The sequence below is a fragment of the Gopherus flavomarginatus genome, chromosome 2, assembly GCF_025201925.1.
Source record: "Gopherus flavomarginatus isolate rGopFla2 chromosome 2, rGopFla2.mat.asm, whole genome shotgun sequence".
Classification (NCBI taxonomy): Eukaryota; Metazoa; Chordata; order Testudines; family Testudinidae; genus Gopherus; species Gopherus flavomarginatus.
In genome coordinates, this window is record NC_066618.1 from 22,842,131 (window position 1) to 22,861,556 (window position 19,426).

Here is a 19,426-nt window from a genome sequence, read left to right on the forward strand (position 1 = left end):
TTAACAATAGAGAGAGTACTTTTCATATCATGGTGTCAATGAACATAGTTTTTAAGAACCTGTATATGTAAGTCTTATAATGAGGTGGAACTCAGTTTCTGATACATCTCCTTAAGGCTTTGATTCTCCAATGAGAATACTCTTATGCTTAGAGTCAAGCAAGTACTTGGGTTGGGTTGGGAAGAGAGTGCTCAACATCTTGCAGGACTGAGCCCTGGATGGAAACTGACAGCTTCTAGGAAAAACATCCAACTGAAAATGTATCTTAGAAACCCAATAGGACTAAAATATTGTGTTTATTACCTATTTCTGAATGAGTAACCAAGTCTTATTTGGCATGTGTGGGGAGTCAGCTTTGTTAATGAAGCATTACTTTAAATCAGAATTCTAAAGCCGACTATGCATCATTTAGTTGATTTAGAGCCGAAATTCCCACAGACCAAAATAGTCTGCTTGTCTTGACCATGTCATTTACTTCTTGGTGCTAGGAATTAAATACTCTGGCACTAAATGCATTGCTGACAATAGAAATTCCATCCACTGTTGGCAGAGACATGTTGCAGACATTTGTGTGTTTTCAATTAACTTTGTGACCTTAAATGGAAAACTGTATTAGTTTTACCTTTAGGGCTTTCTGGACAGCAGCCTTCTTCAAGCCATCAGGGTTAAAGTTTAATGGATTATTCTTTTAAGTCAGAAGAGAACATATGAAGGGTTAATAAGTCATGCAATGAAGCGATTCCACTAGGTTAATTAATTAATGACATGACACAAACAAAAGAAAAATCCCCAAAACAATGAAGCAACAACCACCAAGCAGAAGTTACTTCAAAATAGCTCAATAAAGTTTTTTGTTCTTCTCTCCTCTTCTACTACAAGTATTCTGCTTTTAAAATACACTCATTTTCTTTCTATCCTTTTATATTCTCCTGTATCATTTCTGTTGATATACAAAAAGGCACCAAGGTTTACTAAATGGATTATTATGGGGTGCTGCTTTTCCTAAAAGCCCTTTTATACATTTCCTATTATGGGAAAATATGTTTTCTGAAATACCACAACACAGAAGCTGACATGAAGAAAGATAAATCAAATGGGGATGTGAGAGAACATGCTTTTATGGGAAAATAAATATACACCTCTACCCCTATATAACGCAACCCGATATAACGCAAATTCGGATATAACACAGTAAAGATGTGCTCTGGGGGAAGGGGGGGGGAAGCTGCGCACTCCAGAGCATCAAAGCAAGTTCGATATAACGCTGTTTCACCTATAACACGGTAAGATTTTTTGGCTCCGGAGGACAGCGTTATATTGGGGTAGAGGTGTATCATTATTCCAGATATTAGTAAGGCTTAGTTCATTGTAAACGTAAGCATTTTCATCTTCTTTTCTTGGTCTTCTTTTTCTTTGCCAACAGACCAATATGCTACTAGGAGGGCAACATATTTTACTAGTTTGAACTGAGGATGTGCAAATCTATCAGCAATAGAAATCTGACCAGATTTAAGAAATGACAATTCAGCCCTCTGACCATTTTCCATTAACTAAACAAGGTTTCTCATTTTACTTCATTAGTAGTCATATTATCCTTGAAGTGATGCATGCAAACTGTAAAACATTAAGGGAAATTTGCATTGCCACCAACTCAGGAGGGGGTAAATTTAGGAATTTAGTAAAGGGTTTTTAAATAAAGGAAACAAAAGCTTTCCAGGATTTTGTATCATTCTATTGATTTTCAAGCACAATTTCCCACTGATTGCAATGGGGAGTTCTGCTTAAAAAGCTATGGTATGTGGCAGCCCAGGAATTATCACTAGCAGCTTTTCAAACATACCACACTTAAGACAGGAAGCAATGCTACCAGTACTTAGCCAAGAGAAAATCTTTCTAAAATTCAAATGCACTGTTGACTAAAATTAAGTGTCAGTTCTTTCCGAAAAGAAGAAAAACAAATTCTTTAATATTCTTGTCGTGAAGTCATTAGCCATATCCTAGCTTAGGAGAGCATGTACTATAGTATTCCTGGTATTCAGTTTAGAAGTTTGTGTTTCAGTATGAATAGATTTCAGAGTGGTAGCTGTGTTAGTCTGTATCAGCAAAAAGAACGAGCAGTACTTGTGGCACCTTAGAGATTAACAAATTTATTTGAGCATAAGCTTTCGTGGGCTAAAGCCACATCATCAGATGTATGCAGTGGAAAATACGGTAGGAAGATATATATACACACACAGAGAACATGAAAAAAATGGGTGTTGCCATACCAACTCTAATGAGACTAATCAATTAAGGTGGGCTATTATCAGCAGAAGAAAAAAAAATTTTTGTAATGATAATGAGGATGGCCCATTTTAAACAGTTGACAAGAAGATGTGAGTACCGATAGAGGGAAATCCACCCATTCCAAATCGCTGCAACTTGCCTACTATCAGACTCTCGCTGTGCAGTCTCCCTCACCCTAGCTGGAGGTCAACTAACGCCTTGAAACATGACGACTAATTACTCCCGTGTCTCATAAATCCTTCCTGTGGTCTCAAGTGTGGTTCCAGAAACTTCTGAAGCTCTGAGAGCATCCTTTGGTGATCTATGGAAGATAGTGACCTTGCAACAGTTGTATTAAACTCGGTGCAACTGGTAGACATGTTTGCAACCCAGTACTCTGAGCTAAGGAGGACAGAGCATATCAACACTAATGATGGGCACTTTTGAAAATTTTACCCACTAAGTGACTTATAAGTGGAGTCACATTTTTGTAAGTGTCTTGGGCACCTAAGGCAATTTTGAAAAGGGATTTAGGCTTGTTAATCACCTAGCTCCTTTCGTAGATTTTATCCAGTGACTAAAAGGGAGATATACCTGGAAGAGATGTCCTATGTGAAGTCACACACTAAAATCTAAAAAGAAGCAATAAAAATAGAAGCTTTTGACCAAAATTTAGCATTAATATTTCCTTTACATTTTTTTAAGGTTGTAGAATAATTTTTATTGAAGAAAACAGCAATTACCTTGAAATTTTAGTACCAAGAAAATATACTATAGTATATGTTTTTACGCTTAGGACACCTATATACCATGCCTTTTTATTTGTAAATTTAGATATTTAATTGTATTTTAGATTTGATTAGATGAAATGTAAATATTTACATACGGTTCATATGATTTGGTATTTGAACCTTAAACAGACGGATATTAATTGAAAGGACCAGGCAAACAGCTGTCTTGTGGCCCATCACCATTGTGTTTGGTTTAGATCAAATAAAACACCACCAGCAACACTTAAATCTGCACACCCTCCTAGGCTTATTCAGCTCTCTCTGGCTCAGGAACTCTGAACCTGAATACTGACATGGCTTCCAATCTCTAGTTGTTTATAGCAGTGCGTGTATTTAAAGAGTGTGTGTAGTGTAGCTACAGCTGTGTCCATCCCAGAATATTAGAGACACACAGTTGGTGAGTAATCTCTTTTATTGGACCAACTTCTTTCGGTCTTCTTCAAAGATATTGCTTCACCCACCTTGTCTGTTTAAAGATTGTTAGTCAAAATAAAAGACTATTCAAATTCAAAGGCAGCCATCAGTTTTCAGTGAACCCTACAGTGTTCAATGCAAGCACAAAGTACTTCTGTCTATACTACCACTCATGTCAGTATAAGTTCTGTTGCTCAGGGTGTGTGTGTGTGACTAAGCCACCCCTCTGAGGGACATAAATTACACTAACCTAAATGCCGGTGTGGACAGCGCTATGTCAATGGGAGAGCTTCTCCCGCCAACACAGCTGCTGCCGCTTGTTGAGGGTGGATTAAGTAAGTTAGTGGGAGAGCTTTCTCCTGTTGATTTAGAGTGGCTCCACTAGAGAGCTTACAGTGGCACAGCTGCATCGGTGCAGCTGTGCTACTGTAAGCTCTCTAGTGTAGCCATACCCTTAGTAAGTGATGGACTCAAAATGAGGCCATTGCTGGCTAACAAAGACTATCTGAAATAGAGCAAAGGAATTGCAATTGGCATAACAAGGAACATAATGGTGTGAAATAAAATTTACAAGGGACTTTGGAGTTTGGAGAGCACAAAGAGCTACGAAGAACTTCTTATCAAAACCTCAACCAGGTGAGGGAAGATTGCAAGTTCTCATAAATCCTGCTACATCTCATTTTAAGACTGTGACAAAGGAGATTGGTTGTAATAATTTATTATAGTTTCATTTCTCTGGTACTAAAAGTCAACATTTCATCCACTGTATGCTGATACAGTATGTATTTTATTACTCCATGAATCTAACAATCTAAGTAAAAGCTCTTACTATTTAATAACCTACACATCTTGAGTTTCTTATCATAGAACATAATTTACTTACCAGATATGTTACAATAATAAATGAAATTTTAAATCTCTAAAATGCAGTTAAAAGGTAGCACAAAAACAAACGCACACTGGTTGAAACCATGCAGCAAAACAAATTGCATGCTCTGTCATTCCACTATAGAGTCAGTGGCTTTAGTAGAACTAATCCACACTCTGGCAAGTAAATAAAATAAACATATATATAACACCAGAGAACTCACAAATAGTGCTCTATAGAGTGAGGTAGTGTTTTCACAAAAGACTAGTCCCGATGCTCTCCTCTCTTTTAAGTAGCCACACCCAAAGTTTCCCTCGTAGATACTCTTAGGAAGATGGAAATGGAAGGAGAAAGAGAGTGATGGGATTGTGGCAGAATGAATGCACAAGCAGCTTTACTATATAGGAAAGTTAAGGAAAACAGTCAAAAGATTCCAGAATAACTGCAAGATGTAACGTGTAAGTAAATGTTTCCACATTATGTAACTTTTCATCAAGTAATCCTACTTCTTTAGCACTAGGTATTTCAATTATATCAGTACACTGTACTTGCATAGTACAGTAACCATGAGAGGATCCCTCAGTGATCTTCAAACAAACATTCTCCTGATTTACCCTGAATATTCCACATTTATGTTTTAACATGACAAGTACTACTAGGTACGTGAAGAGCGACAAGCCCTTTTCTATGCCATTTCCAGTGTAAGATAGAACACCTCTTTGTGGAGTTTGAAAAGTTGAAGATCCTTTTCCTCAAATGCAATGCTTTATAATTCACAATGGGAAGGCAATACCATTAACAAGCCATCACTCAATGCAAAAGCGACATTTCTTTATAGAGACAGTTATGGCTAGAGATTGAAAAAAATATTGTTAACGGAAAGCCTTCTGACTCACTGTTAAAACTAAATGCCTTTGACTGGAATTACCTACAAAAACAAAAATATTTGGGTCTGACACTAACGCCTTAGATCTACTAATCAAGGATGGCATAAGTAAATTTTCCCTGTTCTACATCACTAACAGCCGTCAATACTGAAGAGATTCAGTTTCCAACTAACAATTACACAAAATTATTCCATTGATAAATATGTGCACATTGAGAAGTGTCAGACGCCTTTCATGTTTGGTCTTGTAAATATTATTTCATACCAGAATTAGGGTGAACACACAGAAGACAATTTGCCACCTTTGGGCAATTCCAGAGTAGAAAGACGATCTTGTTCTTTCCCTCCTTCCCATATAAGAAATATTCCTGCTAGAACTTTCAAGATTTTTATTATAGCAGACTAAATTGGCATCTACAACAATCTTTTCAGTCTCTCTTTACATGAAGTCTTTCCATATCACTAAATATTTTTTCACTCATCTGTGAATTCTCTCTACTTTTGTGGTATTGTTTTTGCGATAGGGTATCCAGGACTGAACATAGCAGGAGAGCATACCGTTGATTTATATAACCAGGGGTGGCAAGTTATACGGGCCTGTGGTGCCCAGGCTCCAGCAATATTCAGGGCCTGGGGGCCCGACTCCACCAATGTTTGGGGTCAGATCTCTCCCCCAGCCCTGCCTGCCACTTCCGCATGCCTCCCCTGAGTGTCCTCCAGCCCCCACTTGTTGCCCCCACACGCCTCCTCCGGGCGCTGGAGTGTCCCTGCCTCAAGCCAGTGGCTACCCTCTGCAGCTCCAGGCTGAGCTCTGCTCTGCTGGCTCCCAGCATCAACTGCTGCCACAGGGTCCTAGTGCCCCCAATCCAATAGTGTCAGGGCAGGCTGACCCTGCCCCTGCCCTTCCGCCTTGGACCCTTCTCTTTTCAGGCAGGACCCTCCACCACCACAGGGCCCTCCCCCCACAGTCACCGCTGCTGCCTCCACCCCCAGTGAGGTTAAAGTGAGGGGCAGCGTCAGGAGAGAAGGTGCATATGTGATGGCAGCCCCCCGCTCCCCACCACAGGAGAGGTGAGGAGGCTTCCTGGATCTGAGTGGGGTCCTAGGAGCACATACAGTGACAGTGGTGTGAGGAGAGTGTGCTACCGGGGGGGGGGGCCCACCTGCATGCACCCCAAACTCCTCATCCCCAACCCCGCCCCAAACCTCTCATCCCCAGCCAGAGCTCTAATCCCCTCGCACACTAACCCTCTGCCCCATCCCTGAGCCCCCTCCTGCATGGTAAACCCCCCAACCCCGGCCCCACCCCATAGCCCTCACCCCTGCACCCCAACCCTCTGCCTGAGCCCCTCCCAAACCTCAAGCCCCTCATCACCAGCCCCACCCCAGAGCCCTCACATTTTTACATTATTTTAAAAAATATATATCGGCTTACAAGGCAGGTCTGTGTGGGGGTGGGAGTTGGACCTGTTCTGGACACCACCAAAAATTATACAAACCTGCCACCCCTGTATATAACAGCATTTTTAATATTTTCAGTTCTATTTTCTATTCCGCTCCTTATGATCCTAACATTTTGTTTGCTTTTTTGGCAACGCTGAAGAACAAGCTGCCGTTATTGCTGAACTGTGGGCAGCAACACTCAGATCTTTTTCCTGAGTGGATAGCAATCCTCAAACTGCAATGCAGAAATGTCAGTCACATGCTCTGGACAGACGGTATATAGAGAATATCAGCCAGGGTCTATTTTCCTCATTAATGGAGATTAAAGTTAACTAAAGAGAAGGCAGTCCTGTTTGTACTTGGATAAAAATTCACAATATTCTAGTACTGAGGAATCAGTGTTCCCTATCAGATTACACCTTAAAGTTTTAACACAATATAAAGATGAATGCTACAAACTCCTACACAGTGAGCTAAAAATATTGTCCCAAAGAGCAGGCAAATCTCAAATTTATTCCTAGACGTAAATTAAAAAAAAAAAATTCAAATTCTAATCTGACCCTTTTGAGGGAAATCAGATGACATTAGATGAAGCTATTGGATATTTACAGGAAGCAGGAATATGAAGAAGTCAGAGTCAGAGTTAAGCAGAGTCCCCAACAAGTGCCTGGCTACTTGCTGGGGAAGCTGCACTATTATGAAGAAGCAGAGCTTGACGGAAAAGGGGAAAAGAGAAGTAATCTGTTTTGTTGTGTTTTACAATATTTTCTATACATACACACACTCAAAACTTTGAGTAAAACCCTTTGAGTAGGGTACAATTTCTCAAAAACAAAAATAGATAGTAGACAAATACTTTCCTAAGTGCTAGAGTATTATAAAATAAAATTAAACTATATAAACAGATTCCAGAGACTTTCCATTGAGTAACAGGGGTAAATTCTATGCAGATTTATGCCCCATTCATTTCTACTGAAGTAACAAGGTAGCCTCAGTGTGCAAATCCACACATGACGTTTCCCTTTATAGTCTATACATACAATTTCCAACCAATTGTTACTTTATAAAAAATGCAACCTATGCTAGGGTATTTATGAAATGACTTGTGAAATATTAATGTTTGAGGAAGATAGGAATGGGGATGACTTATTCAGCATGTTTACAGTTACATTTGTCATCTTTCCGTTTAAGCCATATTTTAAGTGATGCTAATTTTAAAAAATATATTAGTTGCATAAATTTTCACTTTTATAATATTTCCTTTTCTTGGTTTGAAAGCCTTATGGGGTTAATGTTTTAGCCAACATCATCGCTACAAAACCAGCTCAACTGCAGGGAAAACCCAATGGTATCCTTCACACTCCAACTTAAGATATCGTTCATTCTGTTCCTGTTATTGTTTACAAGTATGAAAACCACTTCAGTAATCTGTGGCCAACTACAAGATAACCAGCCCTTCCTACTCTTGGGCACCTTTATATATACAGATTTAACTGAAACCTAGTGCTCACAAATTTATTCTTCACTATGGAACAGCTCCTAAGCCCAAACATATATAAGTCTGCTTGAACTTAAGGTAAATGGAGGCTGTCCATTTCTCTTTTATTGCTGGTACATACTATTTTCTTTAGAAAATATTACATAATAAAATATGTAGTCTTGCCAAATCCATCAAAGGAGCATTCTTTTAAAAATTATCTTGATTAAACAGCAGACTTTATTAAATTATAGTTAACTACATTGTACTAGTTTCTGAGAGACATGGACCATTACATTGTACACGTGAAAACATGAGCAAGGGTGAAAAACATGGCATGTGGGTTAGTGAAGCAGTGCAGCATACTATTAAGCAAGAAGTGCTAGAAGGAAGTAACGGCCACTCAAGTCACAGGCTACTATTACAATATGACTTACTGGTAGATTTCTTGCTGAATCCAAATACAGAATAAGCAATGCAGAAGAAAGCCCATCATTGGCTTGGTCTTTATCAGCTTTAATGCTTGACAGCACCTAAAATTAAAGAATATACACTAAATATGTTTCTATACATGCAAATAGTAATACAATGTTAGATCCATCCCTGATTATTTTTTCTTATGCACAAATACATCAAAACACTAGCTTATAAATAACAGTATTTATAATTAGCAAATCAAATAAAAATGTATATAGTTATAAAAGTTGTAATAAACAATATAGCTCATTTATAAGACAAATTACATCAAGTGTAAGATAAAATATGAGTTCCATCTTCTTGAAGGTCTTCAGATGATTTTCTAGTATTGCACACATTACTTATGAACTCCAAACACTGCTTTTCCCATATATTTTCTCTGATGTCTAATATAGCTCCTAACTGAATTCAATTAAATAAAACAAATAGCCAGCATTTTTTGCTAAATGTGTCCTATTTATTAATATTCTATATAAGCAATTCACTGATAGCAAAACTGTCTCGACTGACAAGAGTTAGGAACTCATTTGTTTCTTACTTCCACATCAGAAGATGTACAAGTTCCTGCTGTTACCTTGGGAGGTAATTTTACATTTTGGCAGGCAGTTCTTTCAGTATGTTGTTAAACACTCAAAAGCTAAATTGAATGGATCTCACGTAGTTATACCAACCTAATTTCCTAGGATAGGCCTGATTACAATGTATAGGCAGTATTCCCATGATCATGCCTCTCTTACAGCAAACATGAGACCCTTTGTATTAAGGAGCCCAAAAAACAGAATTTTTGTGGATTCCCAACTCATGGGGCATGTCGCATCTGTCATGTTACAATGGAGATAAATGTATAGCTGCAGTAGTAAAGACTTTAGCCTTGAGTCTAAACCAGCTATTGTTCATTGTTAAGAAATCATTGGGTACAAATGCCACATTAACTACTTGCTTGCAATGTTGTTGTAGCCATGTTGGTTCCAGGATCTTAGAGAGAGAAGGTGAGTGAGGTAATAGCTTTTATTAGACCAACTTCTGTTAGTGAAAGAGACAAGCTTTTGAGCCTCATGGAAGATGAGCTCTGTGTAGCTTGAGAGCTTGTCTCTTTCACCAACAGAACTTTCTCCAGTAAAAGATTATTACCTCACCCACCTTGTCATATTAACTACTTAACTGTCTGTTATCAACCTACTCTATTAACCTCCTAAATAGAAGAGTAATTCCTACCTTAACAGAGGAAAGTTGATATGTGTTGATCCAGACAAAATACTATCTTTAAAGAATGCTATTTTTAGATAAATACACCTGTCTTCTCTAAAGATTTTCTATAGAAAACTATAGGAACTCGGGTTCCTTTCTCAAATTTTTTAGGACAAATTCTAAACCTAAAATGATTCAGATTCTAAACCTGATTTGAGATCAACTAATCAGCTCTCACTATCAGTTTTAAACATAACACTAAGGAAAATAGCAGAGAATTCTCAGTGGAGAGCACTACCTTTTATTTTTTCCTCCTTTTGGAGGTCCACCAGAATTTGGTAAGTAGAAGGATATGGTTTATTAAGATTAATTTTGTTTAGCATTTCATTGACAATTTAGTATTGTTTTAGCTTTTGTTCCTTATGTAGTTTTATAATTATTATGGTTTTCTGGGGATTAACATTTGGCCCAAGGTGAGACTGAACAAAGTGGCTGTCTGAAGGTTGGTTATTTGTGTTTTAAAACTTTTTGCATTCTGTGTGCCTTGATGCCATGGCAATAGGCTCTATAGATAATGTTTTCAAAAACACATTTAGACACTCATTTCCCATTGAAAGTTAGTGAAACTGAGGCATAAACGAACATGGAAGTAAAAAGATGTCAGGAATGGTGAAAGCCAATCGTAAGAAAGCTTGTCTATACACACAAAACATAGATAACAGCTAACAATTCTGCGAACAGGCTGGTCTTCCATAAAAAAAAGATTTGAACATGATGTTGAGGATTCAAGTTAGTGGGCATGATGCTCATCTTTACTTTGCCGTCAGTAGAGACCAAGACAAGTTGTTTACTAGCTAATCATGATTAAACCACAAGGTTGTGGTGAGCATTAATTAACTCAATTCTTTGCAACCATGCTAATACATGATAAAATACTGTAGTAATATGATCCCAACAGAATTCAGCTTAATCTACAGCAATCTTGGGTCTCTGCAACTCCAGTCCAAGCTGCCTCCTGATAAGAGACTGTCAGTTTTAAGATTTTTTTACTATGTTTGGAGCTAAAAATAATGTATTTCCCCAGTGATTTTCTCCTTCTCTAGATGAAGATGTACCATTTCCCCCCTTTCTTTCTGATATAGTAATAACAGACATTTTTATTTTTCTCTGTAAACCAGCATCAATGCCAAATTTGGCAGGAGTCTGTGAATAGCTTTCAATAATATTGGTTGTGGTAATTCATTCTAGAAAGTAGTCATTGCTCAAACTTTTTTGTTTTAATTTTAGTGTGTCACAAAGTTCTGGCTCTTTTCTGGTGATGAATGGTGGATTTAAAAAAGGACAGTCTTCATCATTTTTTAAGTGTTTTAGTAATAGTCAGTTTATTCACCTGAACAGATTGATAGTGTTTCTTTAATAATTACATAGGTAAAAATAGAAAAACAAATAGAAAGTGACTTGTTAGCTCTAAGTGTGTCTGATAATATATTGAAATTTGCCAATGCAACCACAGATGGTTACATGAAACAGTGCAGTATTTACCCTCCTCAAGGGATATACAACACATCTGAAGACTGTGCCTTCAAGCTAGGTTAATTATTAACCAAGCTATGCCCATATGCTACATAACTTAGGAACTGAGCACCATTAAACATATCGATTGTATCTGTTAAGAATTTTCATTGTGTTAATATATCAGAATACTGAACACTCAAAATCCATAAAAGTCTTTATACACTATATGCAGGGATCCTGGTGCAGTCTTCATATCTGTTTTTAAAAATATGCTCTTTAAAAAAAGCTGAATGTTCATCCTTTAAGGATTATTAGGAACTTTGAAGCTGTTACTATAGGTAGCTCTTTTAAAACTGAATTCCATCAGCGAGAAGTTTTTAATTAGCAATGTATATTTAAAGATCTCATATTTCCACAAAGCTTCAAAACACTTTTAATTCCCCAAAATAGTATAATTGCTATGTAAAAATAAATCCATAAAGAACTAAATTAGTTGCCTGGTGCTACAAGGCAACTAAATCTCATAAAGCTATTGCTTTCCTTTAACTATTGTCCAATGATTTTTAGTAATGCTGCTACAGTGTCACAGATGCAGTCTGGGTCACAGACACATCTGACTGGTCTGAAAGTTTCTAAAACTATATCTACAGGAGTAACACTATACGTTTTCGCAATCTCATTATATTTAGAGGACTGGAACATTTAAAATGTTAAAGAAAGAAGAGGCAGTGTGACTAGGATAAAGGAACTTGCTTCAGACTTTAATACCTTGTCAAGATTCTCAGCAGTTGGCATCAATGTGAGCCATTCCAGTTTTAAGTGCAATTTTCCTTTAGAGACCTCATCCAAAGTGAACCACTGCAAACAAAGCAAATTAAGCAAAATGATAACAAATAGCTAAGAGCTCATCATTACATGAACAGCTATCATTACAACTGGCTAATTGATTTTTTTTTAATTGTAAACTAGAATAAATCAAGTAGAGCTCTAATCTGCAGAGTCTGAAAGGTAAAAGGAGTCAGAGATGTTATGTGCTCCATTACACAAATGACTAAGATATAATACAACTGGTCAGCTCCATAACATAAATTTGTCAGTCATGCAGTCCCAATTTCTTGCGGCACAAAATGCTATAAATCATGGGGATGATTCTTCAAAAAAATTTAAAAGAAGTCTGGGAATTACAAATACAATATAATGTTACATTAAATCCATACGACTGCTGTATGGCACAAAGTTCCACTCCATGATCAAAACTGTATAACAGGTGTTACTTTAATTAGTTTGACGGATCTAATAGTACTTTATCTAGGTAAAAGAAACTATTCTACTGAGCTTTTGCTTTTTACAAAGACCAAATCACCAAAAAATACATCAATCCTTCTGATGATTAATTCCTGCTTGCATATGCTGGCAACCTTAGGCATGGTGTGATAAAAGGTGAAGGCCCTCTTCCTGCAACCTTCACTGATCCAAATCACTCACTCCTTTGACTAATCCCAATGAAGTCTTTAACAGCTATAATCCATGGGACTAGACCATGGAACATATCACTAGAGTTCACTCGTGTAAGGACTGCAGGACTGATTGCCGTGGGGGAATAAAGGGCAAACAAGTGAGTACACAGCAAGAGTTTTCCTATCAAAAAGTGACAGACTTACCTCATCTAGGAGGCGTTCCTTCTCAACTTCAGTTAGATCTATCATTAGACTAAAAGAACAAAAAAACACTTTAGAGGGGACTCACAAAGCCTAACACAGGACTTGAAAAACACATTTATCCTGGCAAGCATAATTTTGCAGCAGCATAGGCGCCAACTCCATGGGTACTCTGGAGCTGGAGCACCCATGGAAAAAAAATAGTAGGTGCTCAGCACCCACCAGCCACTTGCCGATCAGCTGTTTGGCGGTGGGCAGGAGGCACTCAGGGGAAGGGACAGAGTGAGGTGGGGAGGGTCTTGGAGCAGAGCAGGCGTGGAACACCCACCAAGAAAAATGAAAGTCAGCACCTGTGTGCAGCAGGTTCCTTCTCAAGAGAGGAGCTGGGAGAAAAGTAGCAGAATGGCCAAGCACTGCTACTCCTTTAACATGGCAAAAGGAAGTCAGGGAGCCTTGTAAGAGGTAAGATGGCAGAATTATTTGAAGAAGGAGGGATGGAATTGATTGTGGGACAAAAACATTTTTTGGTGGAGAGGTACAGTGGATAAGCATTTTGTTGGGGAAGTGTGGCAGTTCAGGTATTTTTCCAACAGTCTATCAGGGTTAGTTCTTAGACATGTAAAGTGTCAAGGATTCTTTCAAACTCTGCTTACAATGAAAAAAAGGGCAGTTATTCTGTCATTTGAAGCTATCTTTACTTTGTCTGCAAGGAAATTCCCCCCCCCCCCGGTTTGACTTTGCAATGTTATATCTATTTCCATCAAGTATTTAATTTTTTCAGTCCAGAGATAGACATTTTTAGAAAGAATATTTTGAAAATTGCCTGATGTACCATTTTTTATAACACTACTTTAAAGCAATAATTTTATTGGAAACATTAACAACTTTTCTGTAAATGTTTCCATTTCTACAAATTTTTGAAGTTTTAAATTGGAAGAGAAAAAGTACGTATCATCATAAACTTGTACAAGATGTTAGATTGCTTAAGAATTAATTCACTTCTTTTAAAGTGTTTTTGTATACAAATAGAGATCAATTTTATCTACAGAATGGTACTCAATAGTAACATATATGTCTGGGATTCCAGAATACATATCCAGGGAATTAAGGAATTCTTCTATTTGCTTATTTACAATTTTTTTAAAAGATAAGTTACTTTTAAATTTTATTTTATAGAAGACCTCAATATATGCAAGAAATTCCAGCCGAGTACTTCAGAATATTTCATTTCTTTGGCCATAGTTAACAATAGATATTCCTGTTGTATTTACCTTCCCAGAAAGTCATCTTTGTCTGGATCTTCATCAAAGAGCTCAATCTCCAGCTCCTGTCCAGGATGTTCATACACTAAGGCCTAGGAGTATAGTAGTTATTAGCAGATAGACGGGCAAGATTACCTAGTCGGTATTACTATAGCAAAACAATAGCGAAACATTATGAACCACTGTGCATTTGTCATCACATAAAGAAAATGTAATAAATATTTAATCTGAATTTGGGGACAAAGTCAACTATTTTTAAGTAGCAAAGAATCCTGTGGCACCTTATAGACTAACAGACGTTTGGAGCATGAGCTTTCGTGGGTGAATACCCACTTCTTCAGATGCATGTGGTGGAAATATCCAGGGGCAGGTATATATATGCTAGCAAGCAAGCTAGAGATAACGAGGTCAGTTCAATCAGGGAGGATGAGGCCCTGTTCTAGTAGTTGAGGTGTGAAAACCAAGAGAGGAGAAACTGGTTCTGTAGTTGGCAAGCCATTCACAGTCTTTGTTCAATCCTGAGCTGATGGTATCAAATTTGCAGATGAACTGAAGCTCAGCAGTTTCTCTTTGAAGTCTGGTCCTGAAGTTTTTTTGCTGCAGGATGGCCACCTTAAGGTCTCCTATAGTGTGGCCAGGGAGGTTGAAGTGCTCTCCTACAGGTTTTTGTATATTGCCATTCCTAATGTCTGATTTGTGTCCATTTATCCTTTTCCGTAGAGACTGTCCAGTTTGGCCGATGTACGTAGCAGAGGGGCATTGCTGGCATATGATGGCGTATATTACATTGGTGGATGTGCAGGTGAATGAACCAGTGATGGTGTGGCTGATCTGGTTAGGTCCTGTGATGGTGTCGCCGGTGTAGATATGTGGGCAGAGTTGGCATCGAGGTTTGTTGCATGGATTGGTTCCTGAGCTAGAGTTATTATGGTGCGGTGTGCAGTTACTGGTGAGAATATGTTTCAGGTTGGCAGGTTGTCTGTGGGCAAGGACTGGCCTGCCACTCAAGGCCTGTGAAAGTGTGGGATCATTGTCCAGGATGGGTTGTAGATCCTTGATGATGCGTTGGAGGGGTTTTAGCTGGGGGCTGTATGTGATGGCCAGTGGAGTCCTGTTGGTTTCTTTCTTGGGTTTGTCTTGCAGTAGGAGGCTTCTGGGTACACGTCTGGCTCTGTTGATCTGTTTCCTTATTTCCTCGTGCGGGTATTGTAGTTTTGAGAATGCTTGGTGGAGATTTTGTAGGTGTTGGTCTCTGTCTGAGGGGTTAGAGCAGATGCGGTTGTACCTCAGTGCTTGGCTGTAGACAATGGATCGTGTGATGTGTCCGGGATGGAAGCTGGAGGCATGAAGGTAGGCATAGCGGTCGGTAGGTTTTCGATATAGGGTGGTGTTAATGTGACCATCCACTTATTTGCAACCGTGGTGTCAAGAAAGTGGACCTCCCGTGTAGATTGGTCCAGGCTGAGGTTGATGGTGGGGTGGAAGCTGTTGAAATCATGGTGGAATTTTTCCAGAGTCTCCTTCCCACGGGTCCAGATGATGAAGATGTCATCAATGTAGCGTAGGTAGAGAAGGGGCGTGAGTGGACGAGAGCTGAGGAAGCGTTGTTCCAGGTCGGCCATAAAGATATTGGCATATTGTGGGGCCATGCGGGTGCCCATAGCAGTGCCACTGATCTGGAGATATATATTGTCATCAAATTTGAAATAGTTGTGTGTAAGTATAAAGGCACAGAGCTCAGCAGCCAGTTGTGCTGTGGCATCATCAGGGATAGTGTTCCTGACAGCTTGTATTCCATCTGTGTGTGGGATGTTTGTGTAGAGAGCCTCTACATCCATGGTGGCTAGGATGGTGTTTTCTGGGAGGTCACCAATGCATTGTAGTTTCCTCAGGAAATCAGTGGTGTCATGGAGATAGCTGGGAGTGCTGGTGGCATAGGGTCTGAGTAGAGAGTCCATATATCCAGACAGTGAGAGTGCCAATGCCCGAGCTGATTGGGCGTCCAGGATTTCCGGGTTTGTGGATCTTGGGTAGTAGAAAGAATAACCCTGGTCGGGGCTCTAGGGGTATGTTGATTTCTTCTGGTGTTAGTGTAGGGAGTGTCCTGAGTAGATGCTGTAGTTTCTTAGTGTATTCCTCAGTGGGATCTGAGGGAAGTGGCCTGTAGAATTTGGTATTGGAGAGTTGTCTGGCGGCCTCCTTTTGGTAGTCAGACCTGTTCATGATGACAACAGCACCTCCTTTATCAGCCTCTTTGATGATAATGTCAGGGTGGTTTCTGAGGCTGTGGATGGCATTGCGTTCTGCACGACTTAGGTTGTGAGGCAAGCGATGTTGTTGTTCCACGATTTCTGCCTGTGCACGCTGGCGGAAGCATTCAATGTATAGGTCCAGACTGTCATTTCGACCCTCAGGAGGAGTCCATGTGGAGTTTTTAAGTGATTTTAGCATCTAAATGCTGAAAACTAGATGCATTATAATGTATCAGTAATATTATCTAGAAATAACAGTGCTAGGATGACGTTTTAGACTTAACACAGCACTTCCTGACTTTAGAAAGATTCAATTATTTTAATTAACTCTATATGTATGTTCCTGCACTGTGATTCAGTTTAATATTTTATTTTTCTGTTAAATGTGATAAAAATCTCATGATATGTGTGTGATGATGGCAACATTTAATGACAGATCTTCCCTTAAAGGAATGGGATGCATCTAGCCCACTCTGACATTCATACTCTATATATTAATGTTTTGATAGCATGGCTAGAATTTGTCTTCAGAAATATTGGGACTAACCCCAGACTAAAGAAAGCTACACCTTAAATCAATAGACCATTTGTGTATCAATAACTGGGAGTTTAGCTGGAGACACATCCAGAAGTTTATCTGTGAAATCTCCCTAATATTTTCCACTGACCAGAACAAAGTGACTCATATTGGAGAACTATTTTAAATCGTGCAATGCAAACTCTGGCAGATTGTACCTCATACACTTCATTCCACTTTGGATTGAGATTTTCTTTGATGACCTTGCTTTGGAAGATTTGGTTGCCAACACGAATGATTCCATAAGGATCTGACTTTCCCTTGACCATTCCTTTTAGATAAGTATCTTTCCCTTCCAGATCCTGAGCTTCAATAAAGTGTATCCTTAGAACACCCTGAGAAAATGAAGAAGTGTTTACTTAGTGATTTAGAAATATATATCATTAATATTCTCAAAAGCAGTTTCTGTAAATCCTTTTAAAACATTCCATCACTATTTTGAGACTATATTTGTGTTTAATGTTGAATACTAGTTTGTATTTCCAAACATTTTAAAGTAATAACTTTAATCTACGGTATGTGACTTCCTTCAGCTTAGGTCTTCAAAGACAAGGTAATTCAAATGCTAACGGCACTTTTAGCAAACACAAGTGTCACAGAGTTGCTGGCTCCTCTAAGGGGAAGAGATGATGAAATCTATCTGTGGTGGGCCTCTTTAAGGAGAACCAGCTCATCTCAGTCCACCTGTAAGTAATTAACCTCCGAGGTGACTGGCTGGCAGCTAAATAGCAAACAAGGACCAAGACCTGATAAAAGACTACCAGAGCTCAGTTAGGGAAAGAAAGACAACTTGTGAGGAGGCAAGCTTCCAGAGAAGAGAGCAGGAAAACTACCAGGGAAAGGAGCGTCAGGAGTGACCTCCCAGATAGCTGCAGGAGGTCAGATTGTGAAGAGCTGAGTGCTGCCTAGAGAACAGCTGAAGTCACAGCAGGGAAGGCCGTTGTTCCTAGGAAGGAATCAGCATTGAGAGTGACTCCCAGGTAAAGGATCTGGACATGGGACTGATAGCAGGAGGAAATACTCCATCTGAGTCTAGGAAGCCTGGGTGAAGGTCTTTCTTGTGTCTGTTTTGAACTTCTCATTAATAAACGAGACCCTGAGAAGAGGGAGGGGGCTGGAGGCGGAGTGGCTGTTCAGTTAATTAAAACCGTGCTAAACTTACTGACAACCCATTGGGGGAAATTAAGGTAGAGCATCCCCGCAGCAGCACAACTGCCCACAAATGCTATCTAAAATTTAATAGTTACTTTTATTTATTTATTTATTTATTTTTAATAAAAACACTCATCTGGGGCTTTGGTCTAAACATCTAACCATACTCTTTGGTTAGTGGAGGAGAAGGTTCTGCCAACACAGAAGGTAATAGATTTGGTGTCACACTTACAGCTATCATTTATAAACACTTTATAAACGGAACCTCAATATAAACGATATGACTGCATTCAGAGTAAGCTGTAATGTTTTATACACACACACATATAGGTACTGGTATATTTTGAAAAACATCAATACTATACTCAAATGATATATTAATACCAATTTACTTTATAATACAAAAAGTGCTTACCTTTGGTATAGGGAACCGCAACTGGGCAATCTGTACTTCACTCACAAGAGGGACTGTGATTCGATTTGGAAGCACCAAGTAGTTGGATATTATATCCAACATTATGGTATCCGATAAACCACTGTTCGATAAAAAATATCAATTAACTAACAAGATAAAAGATCTTAAGGACATGTTCATGAGACATTAACGTACTGTAGTAGCTTGAGCATGACCCTTTGCAATAATCTTCATAATAGAAGTTCTTAGCAGATCTAGAATTATCCTTACAATACTAACATATTATAGGACAATAAGCAAAAATGCTGTAGTCAGCAGGGCTTTGGAGCAGAGCCCGGAGCTGGAGCGCAGAGCAGCTTCAGAGCAGTAGAGCTGCAGGTTTTTGTTCTAAAGCCCTAGCAGTAAGTTAGGAGAGTAGGTTTTGAGTCCTTACTGAAGTTTTCACGTATATGGGCAACATCTTCTGTGAGAAGGGAGTGGGCTTTACATCTTACAGCATAGAAATAACATGTCTGCATATTCTGTGCAGAGGAGATAACGATAGAGAGGTGTGTTTTTTCTCTTTATTGCACAGCCTTGTACAGGAACTTTGTAACAAACAACATTTTGCCCTTTATATTGTTCACCAATTAAGCTGCATGTGTACATGCCAATTTTTTTTGGCTACAGGCCACATTGTATAGAAATTGTATAGATTTTTTTCCTCTAATTTATCTGGATTTTAAGTAGGGCTTCACGTCTGTCACAGAGGTTGTAGAAGTCACGGATTCCATGACCTCTGTGACT

General features: G+C 38.8%; 1 protein-coding gene across 3 annotated transcripts in view; it reads right to left on the minus strand.

The window, feature by feature from the left end:
* Nucleotides 1-19,426, minus strand: part of ESYT2 (extended synaptotagmin 2) — a 145,086-nt gene that overhangs the window by 26,516 nt on the left and 99,144 nt on the right. Inside the window, exons 8-15 of one of the 3 annotated variants that reach the window (XM_050942231.1) lie at nt 18,641-18,761; nt 17,232-17,408; nt 14,254-14,336; nt 12,986-13,034; nt 12,093-12,182; nt 8,582-8,677; nt 4,562-4,663; nt 623-685 (exon numbers count right to left, since the gene is read on the minus strand). In XM_050942231.1, the coding sequence (XP_050798188.1) occupies nt 623-685; nt 4,562-4,663; nt 8,582-8,677; nt 12,093-12,182; nt 12,986-13,034; nt 14,254-14,336; nt 17,232-17,408; nt 18,641-18,761 (781 nt within the window). The remainder of the gene's footprint in view (nt 1-622; nt 686-4,561; nt 4,664-8,581; nt 8,678-12,092; nt 12,183-12,985; nt 13,035-14,253; nt 14,337-17,231; nt 17,409-18,640; nt 18,762-19,426) is intronic. The other 2 variants (XM_050942232.1, XM_050942234.1) reach the window with 2 other exon arrangements.